This window comes from Terrapene carolina, unplaced genomic scaffold, assembly GCF_002925995.2.
Source record: "Terrapene carolina triunguis isolate 2854851 unplaced genomic scaffold, T_m_triunguis-2.0 Scaffold198, whole genome shotgun sequence".
In the NCBI taxonomy this organism is placed as follows: Eukaryota; Metazoa; Chordata; order Testudines; family Emydidae; genus Terrapene; species Terrapene triunguis.
The window spans coordinates 4,171,715-4,191,694 of record NW_020664549.1 but is presented as its reverse complement, the minus strand read 5'-3'; the positions used below and the strand labels follow the sequence as shown (position 1 = coordinate 4,191,694).

Below are 19,980 nucleotides of genomic sequence, written 5' to 3'. Positions count from 1 at the left end.
ACTCGCTTGATTGGGCTTGCATTCGTTTTCACCCACCGTTTTCCCCCACTTGCTTTCACAGCGTGTTTTTGCACACGCCTTGACTGGCAATCTCACTGACTCGTGCTTTTCTCCAATGCCAGCGAAGTGTTTCATTTTTAGTTAATACAAGTGACTTAATAAATATTATTGAAAACAAATCAGTGAATGCTCAGGAAACTAACAACACTTTCCAGGCAGACGCCCATAAAATAAACAGATTCATGTGCCGTCACTAGCAAGTACTGCTAAACTCCTCTCCTGCATTGCTGAAAATTATCTGCAGAATGTCCACATTCTGTCACTGGTTATTCATTTGGGGGTGAAATCCTGCTCTTTACTTGGTCTACTCCTCTGGGAGTTATATGCTCCCCTCCAGGCACCTAACAAATGGATTTAGCATCACTGCACCCCTGTGAGGTAGGCAAAGATTAGCATGCCCATTCTACAGATGGGGAACTGAGTCACAGACCGGCACAGTGATTTGCCCAAGGTCACACAGGGAGAATCTGTGCTATAGCTGAGAATAGAACCTGCCTCTCCTGAGTCCAAGGCCATCTTCCTCCAACAAGTGAGCTGCTCTCTTTTGGTGCTATTCCTTGCATTATCCCTCTGTTGCTCTCATCCAGTTAATCTTAAGGGTATGTCTACACTGCAATCAGACACCTGCAGCTGGCCTGTGCCGGCTGACTCGGGCTCTGGCTAAGGGACTGTTTAATTGCAGTGTGCACATTCAGGCTGGAGCCTGGCCTCAAGGACCCTGCGCGGTGGGAGGGTCTCAGGCTTCAGCCCCAGCCCGACTGTCTACACCGCAATTAAACAGCCCCTTAGCATGAGCCCTCAGAGCCCGAGTCAGCTGGCATGGGCCAGCCGCGGGTGTCTGATTGCAGCATAGACATGCCCTAAGGGGCTTCCTGAGACTGCTTTATCCTGCTGGCTGTACCAGTAAGTGGGTCTGTCTCCGGTTGGATGGTGTCTAGGTAGTGAGCGCATACACAGGTAGATAAGGCACAAGGAGCTTGAAAAGGGAAATTACCTCTTCTCCTCCACCATTCTCTTATCTTTTTTTGTTTTTGTTTTTTCAGGCTCTCCAGGTGGCAAGACAGTTCCTTCTGCAGCAGGCCACGGGGCTGACCTCTCCTAGCAGCAATGAGAACAAGCAACCCGCAGTCCAGGTGAGGCAGAGAACCACCTTCACCCAAACCCTTATGGGAAGTGTTCTACTAGCACAAAGAGAACTCCTCCATTGGGGGGGTTGGCACAATCTCCAGAATTTCATTTCTGTGTCCTGGGTGGGCTTCCCAAGATCGCCTCCGCAGCTTAGGAGCGTCATTGACTTTCAGCAGGACGGTGCTCCTAAATGATTGCGGGTGCTTTGGGAAGGCTCGTCCATTTACAGACACATGCGTGCATACGCTCACGCTCCCTGCCATAGAGTCCCTGGCTTAAAAACACCTACAGGGAGGTCACGTGCTCCACTACGACTCCATAAGATTTTTAACCACTTTGTAGAGTCCCTCTCGAGTCCCTGTCCGTATACTTTGGGCTTCACCATAAGAGAAGTCAATGGGGGAAGGAAGGGACAATGTCTCCGGTATTTTGGATACAGGTTAAATTTCAGGAGAGGAATCTCCCCCCCTCTCTGTTCGCTGGTTTGGGCTGCTGGTGCCAGACGGTGAATGCTTAGGGGGAGGATTAGGACAGCTGTTGCAAATCCATCTAACTTGTGGCTTCTTCATTTCACCCAAGGCAAAGTTCTCCTGCGTATGTGGGTTCTGGGGGGCAGGCCGGGCTCTGGTAGGGGGAGGCTGTTTTTCAGTAGGTGTGTATTAATGAGCTGTGTGTAAGGGGCACATGTTTATGGTGGGAGAGGGTTGCGGGAGTGTAATATTAGTGTACGTGGGAGATTTGGGGTTAGGGGGAGAGTGTGTGTGAGAGCGACAGAGGTATCCATATATGTCCTGGGACCATATGGAAGGACATGACCCTAAGGCTATGTAGCTATCGTGAAGAGGCTTACATCAGGGTGGTGGGGGGAGCAGGGGCAGTTTATTTTATAGTCTGACCCAGGATGACGGGAAAGGGTCCAGGAAGGAGGTGGGGTAAGTGGGTGTTGCCAGGTTAGAGAGGGAGCTGGGGTTAATGACCTGGCCTTTCACCTCTGCAGATCTGGCTTTAAATCCCAGCTTAGGTCATGAGTGAAGTTGCCTTTGGTGGACTCCTGTAAGGCCCCATTTGCCCGCATCATAAAACCCACAGTGCATCCTGGCTGCAAAGCAACTGGCGGCCAGTTCAACAGGAGCCTGGATTTGGAATCTCAAGCAGGGAAGGGGGCTGCTGTGGGTCAGGAATGAGGGATGTTGGCACATCTGGGGAGCGAGGGAACAACAGCTGCCTTCCGTATCCCGGGCTCAGGCCGGTCCTGTTCATCTCTCTTCTTCTGAGCACTCAATTGATTCACCAATTAAACATGAGGGAACAGGCTGGGACTTACCCCTCTCCGCACAGAGTGGTCCTGTTGCTCTGTAGCTGTCTGGACACAGCCCTGGATTTGGCAACCGAGGACCTGGAGAGAGAGAGAGAGATATGGAAGCAGATGCCTGTAGGGCGTTGGACCCTGTGGAAAGACAGGGCGAGTCTGTCTGTACTGCAGTGGGAGGGTGCAGCGCTCCCCTCCCAGGAGTCTGCGACACCCCACCCATGGGGGAGAGTCCCCTGGAAAGCATTCTTGGGGCCAGCAGGCCCGTGTGGTGGGGCGAGATGCCAGGACAGCTAGTGCCCGTGGCTCTGTGGGGGGAAGGGTGATACGCGGGCTCCTCCCAGGAGGCAGGGCACTGCCTGCCAGAGGAAGCTCGCTGGGATCACTGGCACTACGAGGGGGAGGTACTGGCAGTGAGGTTTGAACCTGGGACCTGCCGCACTGAAAGCGTGAGCTAAAAGAGGGACTCCTGAGATGGTAGCTGTAGTAGGTCTTTATCCTCTTACACAGACCGGCCACGAGAGGGAGACAAATACCAGGGTGGTTTACCCTGGCATTGACAGGGCACTGCTGAGGGGGGAAACGTGGTGCTGCCAGAAAGGATGGCTGGCAGGAGGAGTAAAATTGCCGCAAGAGAGAGGGAAAGGGGGCTGACCATGGTAATGACCTCAACCCCCTCACCTTTTCACAGGCAGTGTCCTTCTCTAGCCTCAACCTGTTGACTGGCAGCCTCAGCCACGCTCCGGCAGGTTCCTCCCACGAAGGGGGGCCAGCAAAGGGGGCCTAACTCCAAAAAGAGAAGGAGAGAAGCAAGTCCCAAGCGAATGTAAAGTGACAATTTAAAGAGCTGTGCGGAGGGGCTCTCCCTTCAGGCTAATTAAATTTATCGGCGAACAGCAGGTTACCTTATTAGAGCCACGTGGGTTTAATTAACAAAGGAAAGTAATTAGCACGAGTTCTCTCTGAGCCGGAGGTCCTTCCTACAGCAGGCAGAGCTGGCTCCAAAGCCCGCTGGACGCGGGAGGGGGAATCTGGGGCAGGAGGGAGGAGAGGAAGGTCTGTTTCTGCTCATCCAGGTGCCCCAGAGAGCGAGATCCACGGGACAGTTTTGTTGCTGTTTGTTCCTCTCTCCACCCCCCCCCCCCCCCGGCAACGCGCGCCTGGAATGAAACAGGGATTAAATTTTTCTCCCCCCTCCCCCCCCCCCCCCCCGGCTTTTTATTATTGTTTTTCCTTCTTCCCCCTGTTTTGTTGCAAGCTGTATAATTGCCTCCTGATCTTTTCACCCGTCTCTCTCTCTCTCTCTCTCTCTCTCTATCAGGTCTGTCTTGTTCTTTCCTTCCCTCAGGTCTGCACTGACAGCATTATCGCTGGGGCTGGGCAAGGGGGTGTCTTTGAGCGCCTGGGGGGTCTCCACCTCCCTTCCCCTCTCTCGGCAAACCTGATATCGAGCGGATTTGCTCCACCTCGTGCCTTCGTTCCCCTTGACCACAGTGTGCTTCAGATCAGGCCTGTGGCATGTTGGGGGTAGGAATAGCCTCTCTGTGAGAGCAGTGGAAGTCCCGTTCCTTGAAATCTTTTAAATTTTTAGACGGGACAAAGCACTAGGGGAAGGAATCCCACCTTGGCAGGGACGGGAGACTGGGCTGGATGGTCTAATAGATCTTTCCTGTCTCTGATTGCTGCATGCTTGAAACTCCCCAGAAAACCTCTATCCCTTTAGCAGGATAGGATGGAGTCCAGAGCCACTCTGAAACAGGTCTCCGTTTTCGTCCCACCTGCCTCAGAGGCGCAGACCCCCTGCAGGGACAGCGGACCTGCTGCCGCCTGGCCTTAATGGGTTTGAAAGTGAAGAGGGAACGGATGAGGGGAAATCACAGCTGCGGTATTAACAGCAATAATTAGTCAGGGCTTCTCCCGCACAAGCAGGCAGCTTTTTCCAATAGTGTTTTCAGGAAGGAAATGCAGTCATTGGATGGAAAATATCTTGAAAGAACAAAGACAGTAAGAGTGAAGTCAGATTCCGGTTACATATCTCTGTGTGTGTGTGTGTGTGTGTGTGTGTGTGTGTGTGTATCTATTTCTCCATTTCTCTCTTTCACGTTCTGTTTTCCCTCCTTCTGTTTCTTCTCCCATGGTGTGTCTCTCTCATTCTGTCACTGCCTGTTTATCTTCCCTTTCACCCTCAGTCTTTCGTGATCTGCTTTCTCTCTTGCGCTCTTTCCTCCATCCCACCCCTCCCTTTCGCTGCTGTCTGTCCATCCATCTGGCTGGCTTGTTCGGAGTTAAGAGTCCGGCTTTCTGCCCCCTCCTCCCCCTTTTGTCTTGCAAAAGAACTTGTGAAAGTTGTAGGCTATATGAGTCAGGAATAGCAGCCTGTCTCCCCGCCCCCTCCTTCCCGGCTTGCCCCTGCCCAGCAGCTGGAGGAGGATCTGAAGGAGGGGAGATAGAGGATTAAGCAGACTCCTTTGAAAGGAAGTTTATCTAACGGGGAATGGTGTGGATGAGATTGACCAGGAGGGTTTCTTCAGACTGAAGTGGAGAAGGAGAGAGGCTATTGTATGGTGAGATGGCGGCAGGCGGGGAGCAGGGCTTCTCCACCACCAAATCCAGGGTGGCGAAGGGGGGGCAGAGAGCCTGGAGTGACTGGGGGGAGCACACTGCTCTTGGAGGGAGCTATGGAATCGGAGGCCAGGGGAGACTTTTGTGAGTTAGGTTCCTAAGCACCCGTCACTTCCATTGACGTCAGTGGGCGATGCAGGTGATCAGCACCTGTTCAGGATTAGGTCCTGAAGGGACCGATCCTGCAACCCTTGTGTTGTCTCACTTGTGTGGCAGGAGTTAGGAGTATGGGCTGGCTCCCCAGGCTGCTCTTTGTCTGGCTAGCGGCCTGATCCTGCACTGGGCTGCTGAGCTCGCATTGACTTCAAAGGGAGCTGAGGGCACTCAGACCTGCTCAGCACCGCCCTGTGGAAGCACAGTCGGGTTGGCCGTAGAAAGTGGTTTCTCTTGCGCTCCTTGTGCAGTGATCTGGTGAGCAGGGCTCTGTTCTGCAGAGCACGGCCTGTCCTTTTCATGCTAGTTAACACCATTAGGTTTCATTTCAGCTCCTCTCTCCCCACCTTGGCTGTTATGGGACTGGATGAAACAGACTCTGGGGGTTCAGTCTGGCCTGATTTGCGGCTCTCGGTTAAATCCAGATAAAAAGCTCTTCTCTTTCAGCTGAGTTTCACTTGGAGATTTTTGGAGTTTGCTCAAAATGAAGGGGGCACAATGCCCCATTCAGGCTGAAACCAGTCCCCCAAACCCCCTGCTGGCATCTGAGGCCCTCACGCAGCAGTCAGTCCTCTTTCAGCAGAGAATTTAAGCATATGCTTGACTTTAAGAACATACTCAAGTCTCGTTGATTTCAGTGGGACTTAAGCACATGCTTCAATGCTTTGCTGAGTTGGGGTCTACTGGATTTAAATAGAAAAACTGCATGGAGGTTAGGGTCTAATATCAGCTGGCAGGAGGAAATGTCCTTAATGTCCATTATAATAATACTTAGCTCTTCTATACCACTTTTCATCAGTTGATCTCAAAGCATATTACAAAGGAGATTGGTACCATCATCCCCATTATACAGATGGGGAAACTGAGGCACAGAGAGGGGGAAGTGTCAGTCTCATCGTACCTTGGATATCATGAAAGGTGGCCACTGATAGATAGATAGATAGATAGATAGATATTTTTTTGATGTCTCATTTTTTGGGCACCCCCTCCCTCCAACGCAAGTCTGATTTTTATTCAGTGGCGCTGAGGATCCGCAGCTCCCAGGGATGCCAGTGAGAGAGGTGGACGCCCAGCACTTTCTGCAAAACCAGGCCCCAGGTCTCTCAGTTGGGGTGCCTCCATTCTTAAGTGCCCTTGGGCCTCAGTATGTCAAGATCCTGCCCCCGTTCTAAGGATCCTTGCTGATAGGGGAACATCTGGGGCATCGAGCCGGCTGTGATAGTTAAGAGAATGATGCTCATGTGTATTTGAAAAGCAATAAGTAGCTGCTGAGCTTGTGAGGACTCGGTATTTCAAATGTGGAAGCTCCCCCAATCCTCTTTCCTTCGACATACCCAGAGGTGCAGTCAGGGCCGGCTCCAGGCATCAGCTGAGCAAGCAGGTGCTTGGGGCGGCCAAGGAGAAGGGGCGGCACGTCGGGCTCTTCAGCGGCAATTCGGCAGAGGGTCCCTTGGTCCCTCTCGGAGGGAAGGACCTGCTGCCGAAGAAGAAAGCGGTGCGGTGGAGCTGCCGCGGATTGCGATCCTGGCTTTTTTTTTTTTTTTTTTTTTTTTTTCCCGCCGCTTGGGGCGGCAAAAACCCTGGAGCTGGCCCTGGGTGCAGTGCACAGTTCATGTGATTGCTGCAGCTGGGGTAAAAAAAAAGTCTGAAACCTTACAAAAAATTGCTTTGCACCATTGAAACAAAACCTCCCCTTTTTCTCCCCTAAAAAAGAAATTGCATGTGGGTGGTTACTGTCACTGTAAGTGGGTTCTTCCCCCAGCATGGCATGGTTTGTGTCCCTACATTTCTGCCCCCAGGAACTTAATAAAGGAACTGCATGCAGGGGCGCTAGATGATGCTGGAAGAATCAGTTCAAGACGTGTTGATAAAATACCTAATGCCCGGTGCTTTCCAGCCTCACTGGGGGTGTGGTGTCACAGGGCTGGTGTTTTCTGGTTCCCACGTGTGTTCCCGTCTCCATGCTCCGTCTCCTGTGTGAAAGCCTGCCAAGTCTTAGCTTGTTGATCATGAAAGGGGCTGAGTACCTGCAATCCTAGCTGACCTGAATGGGAGTCTCAGGATGGGTCTCATAGCTCCATGGGCAGGTCGCTCTGAATGACCTCTCCAGATCCAAACTCTCCTGAACTCTGTGCCTTGGGTCACCCTCTAGCACTGAACTTTCCCAGTGAACTGCTACAGCTGTTAAGAGGCTGGGGATCAGTCATAGGCTGTTAGAGCCAAGTCACTGGTTCAGATCCAGCCCATGTCACCAAGTGGATGAAATGTAACATTTGGTGGCTGTTCATTGGCTCCGTGTGGGATGAGTTGGGTGCGGGGGGTGTCTCGGTCTATATCCCATTAGCTGTGACTCTGGATCAATGGCTCTCAACACTTGCGGTCCAATCAGCACACAGCTGCGGCCCATGTGACATCCTCAGGGCCATACAGATAGTGTATATATTGTGTGGATGCAGCCCACATAACACGTAAGAGAGCTGCATGTGCGGCCCACAATGGTAACTAGGTTGAGAGCCACGGCTCTGGATACTGGAAGCCAACCTCTGTGACTTTCTTTTAAAAGTGAGTTTAGTGCTGATTACCAGAATGATGGACCTGGAGACTGAAATCTCTGTTGACCTTTAGAACAGACGTAAGAGAGACATTGACAGCTGCCCCACCAGTGTGCCTTGGAAGGGATGCCCTCTAGAGGTAAGAAAGGGGGTTTGATCCCTATTCCCACTCACTCTTTGGATGGCCAACAAGCGCCAGTTGCGATGGGAGCAACTTGTGATAAGGATGCTGCCTCCTGGGATCTGGCCCGAGACCCACCAAGCTCATTTCCCATCAGCTGCCAAACAGCCATTCGGTGGGCACTACTTTGGGTCATTGTCACCCTCTGCCAGTTTTGTACCCAAGGTCTGGAAGTGTCAAGCTGTATTGCCTGTTTCCAGTCCCTGTTAGAGACTATGCAGCTGGGATTCCTGTACTGCCACTGTCCCACGCTGGCGCTGCATCTGCTCTGTGGATGAGTAGAGGCCATGAACCTCCAGGCAAAATGGTAGCAATTTCACTCCGAAACCACCCCCCTTCCTGTCAACCTAGAAGCCATAGCATGGATCAGCAGGTGGCCAGCTAGGAGATAACATCCCATCCTGCTCTCTGCCTGCTGGAGGGGAAGGGGGAGACTCCTGTCCCCTGTGGGACGAGGTCTCTGGGGCTAGAAATGTGTCCGTCATGGGAGAGGGAAGAAGGGCGCTGAGGCAGGAGCAGAGAGTTTGGAGCAAACTTGAGGAAATTGCTTTTTCTTTTGTCTGCTGTGGCAGGGAGGGCGCTGGAGCGGAAAAGTGTATTTTGTTGATTTGAAACTTGAGTGAAATGGGTAATGAAGACAGATCAATACTGGCCCCTCCGCGTTCCCTCTTGAGGAGAAATAGAACAGCCCTTTTGAACTCTGCTGGTGCAGCACTGAGATTTTTCCACTTGAATCTGCAGCGCCCAGGTCTAGGCCCCTTTCTCCAATGTCCCCTTCCCTTTGGCTGGCTGGCCTCTACCAAATAGCGATCCCTAACTAGTGGCTCGGTCCGCACCCTGCAGGCTACAGGAATAACACCAGCCCAGGGGCCCAGCTGCTCCAAGGAGAGCAACGGTGTTTGGAGAGTGGGTGACCAAGAAATCACTTCAATTCTGTAAGTCTTCGTTGGCCTGACCAGCTAGACGAGTATTGCCAAAGGGTAAGGAAGAGAGTGCCCCACTCAGGTATTTGTCAGAGGGAGATAAGACACCCCCCACCCGGATAGACGCCTGCCTTTGGGTTTTGATCCTCTGTGTCCGTTTTGTCAGCGATGCCCATTCCCAAGGCGGTGCCAGCCTGGGACGTAGTGTGACGCCTTCTCTCCCTGGGGTGTGGCAGATTTTGAAAGGGATTGTCAGCCACAGAAAACATTCAGACAAGGCGCGCTGATACGTAGGGATACGTGAGCCATCTTCCTTTTACCTACTGAGGTGCCTGGCACTGGCGAGGATGCGTGCAGGTGAGATCATACAGCATATTCATAACTTGTACATGTGACTGAAACCTCAAACTCACCTGCTCTCCTCTGCACAGGTGCATACACCCGCTCACGTTCACCCACAGACTTGCTCCTGCCTTCACCTTCACCTGGAAAGGCTCCCTTGCACGGCTCCTCTCCTGGGTGCGCTCCACGGTCTCGCCCTGGATCAGTTCCCAGTTGCCACTGCACCCTGTGAACTCACTCTCAGCAGTGTAGAGAGTGCACAAAATGTGTGTAAAACCCAACCAGAAAGAGGAAGGCTTGTGCAGTGGCTAGGGCACTACCCTGGGCCTGGGGAGACGGGTTCTACTCCCAGACTGCCCGTGTGAGCTTGAGTCACTCACGTAGTGTCTCTGGCCAAGATTTCTTAAGGTATTTAGGGGTTGTGGCACTCAGCGTTGCAATGCTTAAGTCTCAGTTTAAAAAGTGATTTGGGCACTTAAGGGCCTAAATCCCATTAACTCTCAATGGGATTGTTGTCTCGTAAGTGCTTAAACCCCTTTGGAAAGTGAGATTTAGGTTCCTAAATCAGTTAGGCATTGTAATGCTGAGCGCAGCAACACCTACATACCTTGGAAAATCTGGGCCTCAGATCCCCATCAGTAAAATGGGGATAACCGTACTTCCCCACCTCACAGGGCTGCTGCGGAGATAAATGCACGGGAAAATTGTGAGATGCTCAGATACTGTGGTGATAGGGGCCATATAAATACCTAAGAGATCTATCCAGGTAGACCATTCTGCATTTGTAGCCGTTCATACTCACACCGGCTACTCATGGTATAAAGTAATGAAGAATCAGTCTCATGTTCTCATCTGTACGCAAAGTTCACTCTCTTGTTCTGATTCTCCATGGCATGTGTACATTGCTTGACGCTCTAACTGTGAGCCTAATCTTGCTTCTGTTGAGTTTTACTATTGACTTGAAGCAGCAGAGTAGATTCCAGGGACTGTTTCCAATCTTACTTGGTGGGTTTTAAATTGGGAATCGCTCCACAGAAGTCAGTGGCATTATTCCGGTGTCGTATCCGAATCCAGGTAAGAGTATTTAAAGCCCTCGTTGTTGTCTTTTAAAACGGAGTCGAGACCAAATAAACTCCAGAGCCTGAAATGCAGGTAGCAGCTTCCTGCAGCGCAGCTGGAGATGTGTCGGCTGATGCTTTCTTGGGAGCCGGGGGAGGGATAGCTCAGTGGTTTGAGCATTGGCCTGCTAAACCCAGGGTTGTGAGTTCAATCCTTGAGGGGGCCACTTAGGGATCTGGGGCAAAATCGGTACTTGGTCCTGCTAGTGAAGGCAGGGGACTGGACTCGATGACCTTTCAAGGTCCCTTCCAGTCCTAGGAGATAGGATATCTCCATTAATTAAAAAAAAAATTTAAATGTAGTGACGGGGCTCGGGCCGAGGCTTGCTCTCAAATGGGGTGGGGATTCATAATTACAGTCTGGTGGTGGTGTTTTAGTCCAAATTCAAAGTGAAATGTGTTGGGCCGTCTGCCTGCATGGAGCAGTATCCCAGGTGGAGAGTAGATGAGAGTGTGTGCGCTATAGGGGGGATGTATGGCTTATGTGTCTATCATGGTCCATCCACTTAAAGAAAAGCCATTCTACGGTTGGTGTTGGCCAGGTATTTGTTCCCTTTCCTCGTTTAGCTCTTCCCGTCCCCGTAGCAGACCCTCTTGATGTGTTTTGTTGATTTCAGATTCAAAAAGGATGTTCTTAAACTTATCTTCATTTTTATTATCTTAATCATGGCTTTTGAGTTCCTATCGTACGGTGCCCTGAGCTCTGTGGCCAGCATACGTGCTTTCAAACTAAGCTGTAGTGTGCATGTGTGTATATATGTACAGTGTGTATACATAAATACACATCTTGATTGGGCAGCGAGATGCACACAGTAGGCCCATGTGCTGTTTTATGGTCCCACTGAAGTAAATGGGATTCTGGCATCTGTCTGAATGGGACAGATTACAGGATCAGGGCCATAGCTGGGCAGCTGGGTTTGCTCTTCTGTGTTAGCTTTTCGACTGGGATATATGGGAAAGGGTTTAGTTGAGCAAGAAAAGTGACTAAAGACCTTTCTCTCTCTAAATGCTCTAACTTACTGTTCCCACCTTGCTCATTATGATGCCTGACCCCTTTGCGCTTCATGTAGTTTCCCAGCTTCTTGGAAATATGCTCCTACGATTAACATTGTTTCTAACTGAAGCAGAAGATCTGTCCATTAACTCTTTGAGGCTGGGCAAGTTGTGGGTCTTCTAATATTCCATGTGCTAGTGGGGAACGGCCCCAGCCCTGACTTGTGAAGATAAATTGCATCTCTCAAGCTTCAAACTTTTGTGTCTCCTGAGATAATAAGAGCATTCACTCCCTACGATTGTGGAATCGGGTCCCCACTACCCCTGCTTCTCCACTACTGCAAGGTTCCTGGCTGGGATATCAGCTCCAGGAATGAAGGGGGTCTTTAATTTCTTCCTTCATTGAGTTTCGGACTTCCTTATGCTGCCCCAGTAAGTCAGACTCCAAGCAAGAAGGCAGTTCAGTCAGCATAGTCATTCAGTGTGTGGCTTTCCCCTGTTCTGCTTCACTAATGAACCTCAACCCTGATCTGGAAGGAACGTTCTCTTCTGGGTTGCAAAGGAAGGTTTATTTTTCACAATGCTCATTCAGTCCTGAAATCTCATTCCTGTAAAAATGCTCCCTACCAGATTCTGCTCTGTGACGCTGGTGTAAATCCCATTGAACACCACTGGCTTCTGTGAACTTGCTTCAGATTTATACCGAGAGCAGAACTTCCCCTTTAACATGAGACTTGTTTTCCACCCACAGACTGGTTATTCCCCCCCATCCCCTGCCGCCCTCCCGTCTCCGGCGCGGTGGGATTACAGCCAAGACAGCTCAGAAAATCACCCCTTTCATGCCCCCCCCCCCCCGATTCTGCTCTCAAATCAGAGATACAACGTCAAGGCATTTGTTCAAGGGCCAAAGCTGTTAGTAAGCAGTTTTGTGGAATGGCAGTGGGCCAAGGAGTGCGTCATTCCCTTCTTTAGCTCGCTATCTGGCAGATGCCAGCTATGACACATAATACAGGCCATTCTTGGAGAGAAGAATCCAGCAGTCCAGGCTGCCCAGGCAAAGCTTTTGTTGTGGTGGTGGTTCTTGGAGAGTTAATATTCAGAAAGAGGAAAAAGTTCAGCTCCCAGGGAAGGGAGGCACTAGGATGGCTGGAGATAATCGAGATGAAAGAGGCGTGGTGGGAGCTGTTGAATGCTGTGTAGACTTCCAAATGGCCATGCTGGTTCCTTCGCCTCCATTTGGACCTGCTGCGTGTTACCATGATATGCCGTTGCTTTTCTATACCGCCCACGCTGCGCTAGGTGCTGCACGAAGAATAAAACCCAACCCCATCATGCTCCAATAATCTCCTACTCTGTTAACATCTACCACTACTTAGATGCAGGATAAGAGAGTGGCAGTTAATGCCAAATGGCACGCTGCCTTTATGTGATGGGAGGAACCGTTCAACCTGGCTGGGATTTGAGCCCCTAGCGCTCTAGCTGACAGATTTGGGCATTAACCCTTTCTCGCAAGGGTTCGTCTCTGGTTTGGACACGGTAGATGGCTCATTAAAGTGCTATGCCTACAACACCAGGAGCCCAGATGGCCGAGATTCCGGTTTAGCCACATCCCTAGATATTGGTCATGGCTCTTGCAAATGAACGCCCGAATGGTGGGTGTATTGCAATAGCTGTGCGAGTGAGTCGTGCTTTGGCAGCAGGGCTCACGTGACTGTGTCTCCCATTAAGCCTGTCCCAAGCACAGTAGCTGCAGGCGGTGCGTTAAAGGGCTCCAGGTTAAGTAAGCTGTTCAGCATCCATGTTTTTAGACATCCCCTGGGTACGTGCTGCTCGGTTCGCTTTCCTCTTTATCATCTCAGATGCCATTAGGCGCCTTAGCGTGGCTGTTACCAGGCCTGTGGAGATAGATGGCTTGGCATGCATCTCCTCTGCATGGAGAGCAGTGGCAACCAGGACAGTTGTTAAGTTTGAGCAGCTGGGGATCCAACTAGACCCCTGAGTCAGGAACTGGTTGCGAATGATGGGGGGTGGAGAGGGTGAAATAACCTCCGCCAATGCTTCTGTTTGCTTCTCCTCACGCACCGTGATCTGAGGATTGAGGCTTAGGCCCTGCGTTCTCGTGCATGCCCCAATCTCGCCCAGACCCTTGGCCTCATTCTCCGGCACATAGAGAGAGCTGGGCATTCCCAGCGAATTGAAAATCCTTCATGTCTCTTCACTGACTCTCCCAACGGCCTCACGGACACGTTGGCTAAGATTAGATGCCCACGGTGCCCCTCATAAGAGAGTCCTGCGTCCGAGCCCTTTTGGGGCCAACTCCACATTGCTTGTCTGGCTCTAGGTTTGACATGAGGATCATTGTTTCCTGGGGAAATCTTGGCCGTGGTGTGAGGTAACCCTGGTTGATGGTCCTGTTGACTCGCCTAGTTTATATTTTTTGTTTGATGCCTCACTTCATCTCTCTGCCTCAGCTCCTCATCTGTGAAATGGGGATAATATGCCCCCACCTTTCAGAGGTACTGTGACATTTATAAGGTGCTCAGGTACCGCAGTGATAGGGGTCATGTAAGTAACCAATAGGACTGGGTGAAACTGTTTGCGATGGACAATTGGGTTTTCAACTCAATTAATACTTTTGTGGACATTTTCCACTTTTCATAGAAAATTGACTTTTTGTCAATAAACCTCAAACTTCTGGTTTTCACCTGAAAATTTTTGGGGTGGGAGGGGGGAGGAGGAAGTCTTCATTTTCCAACCAGCTGTAGTACCCGGACCCATGGTGCCCTGAAGGGGCTTGATGTTAGCTCGATAACCTGAGCCAATGGTGCAGCGAGACTGGAACCTGTTCCCCCACATAATGCAAGTCCTGGAACGAGAACTCTTCAGCCTCAAATACACATCTTACGGGAACCAAAGCCCAGGTACCTGGCTTGTCTCCTCTCCGCCCCCACTTCTCAAGAAGCCACAAGAACCGTTCCCCATGTCAGCTCGGCGTCGTAGCGCAAAGGGGAAAGCCATTTAAGGCAGACAAAGGTTGTATGAAAATACAATTCTGCTTTTGTTAGCAGCCATCAAACTCTAAAAGGCGCCGCTTTTGTTTTCTTGTAACGTTGTGAAAACCTCATGTCGGATCGAGAGCTGCGGTCCTCACGACTAATCGCTTCTCCTTTGTGTTTTTAGATTATAGGGGCAATTAGTGTTGTCAAAACCTCTGGCAATTCTCTTTGCTCTTGACAGGGTGTCAGTCCGCCGGGCGAGAAATGGAAGGTGTTATAACTCTCCGGTAATTAGAATGCCTCTGATTTGAAAATGCCAGCAAACGTGTATCAAATAGGACGCGCTGCGTGGTGGTTGGGGCGGGGGAAGACGTTTGGATGGGGGATGCAGATGAGCGATTAATTACAGGCTCTCATTCCGAGCATGTTGCCAGCTGATGAATGGCAAAGGGAAATTAGCGTGAGGCTTAGCTCCCCAGGAGCGGGCACCGACCCTGTGCTCTCACTTATCCTGGTGCCGCCACTGCATGGATTTGTGTCTCTAAATCTCCAAGTGTCCACTGTTGGGTGAGAGGATGCCCAACTGGTCAGATCCTCTACCGGGCTAGGGAGAGTGGTGACACCAGCTTATCAAACTGGTCATCTCATCTAATTCCTAGAGGAACAGATGGTGGAGACCACGGCTACCGCTAAGGCTGTTTAGTGGCTGCCTTGCCCTGGTAGCCAAAGAGCCTGGACTCTGCATTGCAAGGCAGTGGCTTTGCCATGGCACATATTGAGGCCCCCGCAGTGATACGTTTGGTCTTGTGACCAGTGTTTGCAGATGTCCCAATGGCGGGAGGACTGTGCAGCTATTTGCAGGGACGAATTTAGCACTTACTATTTCTGTATGTGTGTTACCGTAGCACCTAGAAGCCCAATTCATGGCCCAAGACCCCGCTCTGCTAGGTGCTGTACAGTCACAGAACCAAAAGGCGGTCCCTGCCCCCGCAGTGCTTGCACTTTTCCTCCCAGAGCGAGGAGGGCAAGCAGTCCGGCTTCTGCCCGGGTGAAGCGCTCCTGTGGCCTTGATTTCCTTGGCTGACTTTCATCCAAGATGCCTCAGTTGCAGCCTCTGGGTGAGCATGCAACAATTAATAAATAACTTTACAAGAAGTCAGCTGAGAGAGAGAGATCTGAAATGACAAATGAAACTCAGCCCACCCGGGACACTTCCCTCTAGCAAAAAGTCTGAGTAAATAGATAAGCCTTGCAACCTTTCTCAAAGGTCAGCAAACTCCGGCTCAGTTGGACCAATAGGGTGGAAGGGGAGCAAATTCCATGGAGGGTAGCCCCCTCCATGAGCTCTGCTACCCCTGGCTCCGCCCAGCTGCTGAAATGAGCCTTAAGGGAAGAAGCAGGTCTCTTAAGTAGGTGGGGTCCATATTGTGGAGATCAGGCATGAACGGGGACTCTTGGGTTCTGTTTCTAGCTCTGGGAAGAAGTGTGCTGGAGTGATTAGAGCTGGGAGCCAGGACTGCTGGGTTCTGTTCTCAGCTGTGCCGCGAAGTGACCATAAGCAAGTTGCTTCACCTCTGTGTGTCTGTCAAATGGGGCTAGTGGTTATCTGCCTCTGAGACACTTGATTGCAGACCGCTCTGCCAATACCTTCAGATATACCTGGAAACATATAACAGGTCACCTGTTGCATAAAGGAAGCACAGATTGCTGTGAATAATCAAGCCACTTTGCTCTCCAAACTCCAACCCTTCCTGCTTTAGGCATGGGTTGTTCTTTGCAGCACCCTGGCAGCACAAATCCTAATGAACACATGTCCGGCTCTGTTTGAAAAGGGGGGGCGGGGGGAGGGCGCACATCAAATACCCTCAGCCGCAGTCCCTGGAAGAGTTAGGCTCCCATCAGCCCCCGGTTGGAGCCGCTCCTTTCGTGATGGGGAGGGGGTTATAGTCTGCGGTTGACATGGCCTCGGGCAAGTTAAAAGGACTCGGGGGGGCCTCATTCACTCGCAGGGTTAAAAAGTGTAAATGGAGGGTTTTGAGGCCAAGCGCCTCCTACAGACGAGAATAGGTTACTGCAGCTCTCTCCCAGGAAGGTTGCCAGAAATGCCTAACAGTGCTGGGCGTGAGCAGCTACTTAGCAGTCAGGGGCCCATGCTTTATTTCAGCTGCTCCCTGCCTGGCTCAGTCTCCCCCTACAAGGCTGGGACCAAAGTAGGAGGTAACTCACCACCAGCTGGAACTGAGATCTCCTCTCCCCATGCCCCACACGTGCTCTGCCTCCAGCAGGACCAGAGAGCGAGGAAAATCTTCTGCCCGATTTTCCCCTCCTGGTAACCCGGCCCTCAGCTATCGCAGGGTCACTTTGGCTAAGACCAGTCTAGCATGGAGCCTCCTTGGAGAGGCAGGCTTCCCTGCTCTGGCCAGCTGAGGTTACCTGCTTTCATGGTGACGGAGGGCATCGAGGAGAGTTGGTTTAGGTGGAAGAGATTTTCTGCAGATATCCAGGGAGGGCTCGTGCTGAATGCATTTCCACTTAGAGGCGAACGTTGCAGGGTTAACATGGAATGTACAATAGCTTTACATTCCATTCCCAGGTGCTGACTACAGCTCACCCCCCTGGGCCAGCATTGCAGGGTCAAACCCCTGGAAATTATTCTGGGGTGATGTCTGCCCTCTGCCTGGATATGGGGGTGGGCTATAGGGGGGCTCTGAAATTTTCAGGATCCCCCCATTTTTTCTGGCTCTTAACTTGTCTGGGGCGAAACTCGTTTCCAGAGCAAATGCCCAGGACTTGACATCCAGCATTATCCCAAATGACAGGGGGCGTTCTAACATAACAGAAGTCCTCTTGGCCAGCTCTCCTAGCCCACCCGGTCCTTGGCATGGTAATTATGGGTTACTAATGTCAGCTGTAAATAATGGTTGGATAGAGATGATTGATACGTTCCTCATGTCTCTGCAAAGCCAGATAACTTCGCCATGGTCTGATTTTTAGAAGTATTTTGGCTACCAGTGTCCCCTTCCTTTGGGGGGAGGGATAGCTCAGTGGTTTGAGCGTTGGCCTGCTAAACCCAGGGTTATGAGTTCAATCTCTGAGGGGGCCACTTAGGCATCTGGGGCAAAAATCAGTACTTGGTCCTGCTAGTGAAGGCAGGGGGCTGGACTCAATGACCTTTCAAGGTCCCTTCCAGTTCTGTGAGATAGGTATATCTCCATATATTATTAAATATTATTCCCTCCCCCTTTTTCTTTCTAGTTCTCTCTCGCGCCCTCCTTTAAGTTTAGATCAGTGCCTTGAGAAGGGGCGCAGCACCCAGCACCTGTGCTGTGAAGCCCTGTGCCCAGCTCGGGTGCCTGCCATGAGTGAGATTAATTAGGACTGTGGTCCGTGGAGCACTTAAGTGTGGCTTATGGAGAGCTGGTTGGCCCATACGATGCTGGCTCTTCCTCCTCCTTTCTTAGTGGCTAAATCATATTAAAGGAAGCTTTAAAAAGATCACCAGTGGGGAGGGTGGGGGAACTGCATGGCAACCAGTGGGGAGGGGGGAAGTCCCACGAGAGAGCCTCTCAAGATGTGGGGCCCATACTCCGAATAAGGCCCTGTGTAAATCACGATTTCATGGAAATCGTGAAATTAGCCCAATTCCGTGCTGCGCACGGAGCCCCAATCCCTGCTCTGGGCTGGGCTAAGCCAGGACAGCTAGTACTGTGTGGTGAGAGACACACCCCCTCGGATAAGCATGGCTAGCCACCGTCCCCTGTCCCCCCCCCAACTCCGTTGGGATGGGGTCAGCCCACGAACCCCCCCAGGAGCAGGCCCGAGTGCTGGAAAAATCGCAGCAGTTCAAGGAGGGACTCGGCAGCCGTACATATCCCATGAAACTCAAAGAATTTGAAGCTGCTTATGACACGTAGCCTGTGAGCTAGAGTCCCAGTGGACTTTGCTGGTAGGAGGGGCTGCTGGCCAAACACTTGACACTCAGGAACTGCAATCTGTTCTGCGCAGGCGCTTGCAGTGGTATCGGAGCACCTCGGTGCTCCACTTCCCCCGCGCCTGCCACACACATGCCAGTTACCCGTGGACATCAGGTGGACGGGAAAGCCACTTTTCCCTTCTGCCTCCACATCAGACCCCGAGCCGCTCGGCTCAGGCAACCCCCAAGGGGGGTGCACTCACTGCAGGTTGGTCACGGGCTTCTTCCGACCCACTTCCAAGCTCCTGTGAGTGACGACGACCCAGTTTGGGAGCCGCAGCTGCTCTATTTCGGTCGTTCTGGAGCCCGCGCGGACGGCGGTATCCAGGACTGGCATCTCTTGATACCTTTCATGTTGGGATCTGCTGCTCAATCCCTTGCCCTTGTTCCCACCTCCTCCCGGCTTATCACCAGTAAGAACTTCTGCTCGCCTGGGGTCAGCGCTCCCCCTCCGCCCCCCGCTGCAGCAGGCTCTCTGACCCGGCCTGCTTCCAACCGGCTATGTATTAATGCAGCTGCTAGAACCAGTTTGGAAGGTGAAGAGGTGACATTTGATTGACAAGCCCAAATGCCTCCCCTTCCTCCCCTTTCTTCTGGGGCCCCGAGCTTGTTAGGTGTGTTTTAGAAGAGAATTTAAGCAATGAAGGGAAGGGGAAGGCGGGGCTGGGGGGAGTGGGAACGGGCACTAAACTCGCCCTAGAGCTGTTGCAAAAGATATGGGTTGTGGGTCCCCCCTCTCCCCCACCCAGTTGTTGCCAGCACCTTCCCCGCATGCTGCAGTTCAAAGGGTGGGGAAGAGAAGGTCCTGGCTGGAGGGCTGGATTGTGGGCCCGAAAATGGGATGTTGGGATTCAACACCTGAGCAGTTGACAGCAGTTCACCTGGAAAGGGCCACGGACATCCTGGGCCTCCCTCCCCATTTCTCAGTCATCCTGTCCTCAGATGACCCTGCAAGCAGCCCCCTGCCTTGGTTTCCCTCTTCCAGGCATTTGCAGTTCCCCTCTTCCAGGGGCTAATCGCCTGCCTTCAGTCTCCACTGTATGTGATAAGGCAACCCCCACTTCGACTGCCCTCCAGCTGTGGCATTACAAGCATGCTTGCCTCGGTTTCCCCTTTCTTCCAGAGATCCCGGGAACTCCACACAAGCCCTTTTCGGGAGTAATTTATTATAAGAAATCCCACAACCATAATCCAGATTTCCCCAGCACTGACCGAACGGTACATTTACTCATTCTCAACTCCCCACAGTCCATCGGGAGGCCAGATACAGCTCCAGCATCTCTCACCATTCCCCAGCTCTCTGGTACAGCTCCAGTGTCTCTCACCATGCCTCACCCTAGCCCCTCTAGCTGGGGTGCTTCTCTGCCCTGTTATATTCTCAGGCCTAGCTCCAGCTCTCCCCTGGAGACATGGGTGGGTTCACTCCTCCACCATTCCCCAGCCTTTAGCCCTCCTTGGCCTCTGGCTCCAGCTTTTTGAGTCAAGGATCCACTAGGCTCTATTGCTTTCAGCCCTCTCTGACAGCAGCTCTCTGGGCTGGGGAAGTTTGTAGGGGACCCCCCCCCCCCCCCCCCCCCTTCTGCTTTCACCAGCCTGATCTGGCTCCCCTGCTCACTAGAGAGCTCTCCGC

The 19,980-nt window shown here is 51.9% G+C and overlaps 1 protein-coding gene across 4 annotated transcripts in view; it reads left to right on the top strand.

The window, feature by feature from the left end:
- Positions 1-19,980, top strand: part of LOC113407097 (forkhead box protein P4-like) — a 131,324-nt gene that overhangs the window by 63,172 nt on the left and 48,172 nt on the right. For all 4 annotated transcript variants that reach the window (XM_026655139.1, XM_026655138.1, XM_026655137.1 and 1 more), the window contains exon 3: positions 1,104-1,193. In XM_026655139.1, the coding sequence (XP_026510924.1) occupies positions 1,104-1,193 (90 nt within the window). The remainder of the gene's footprint in view (positions 1-1,103; positions 1,194-19,980) is intronic.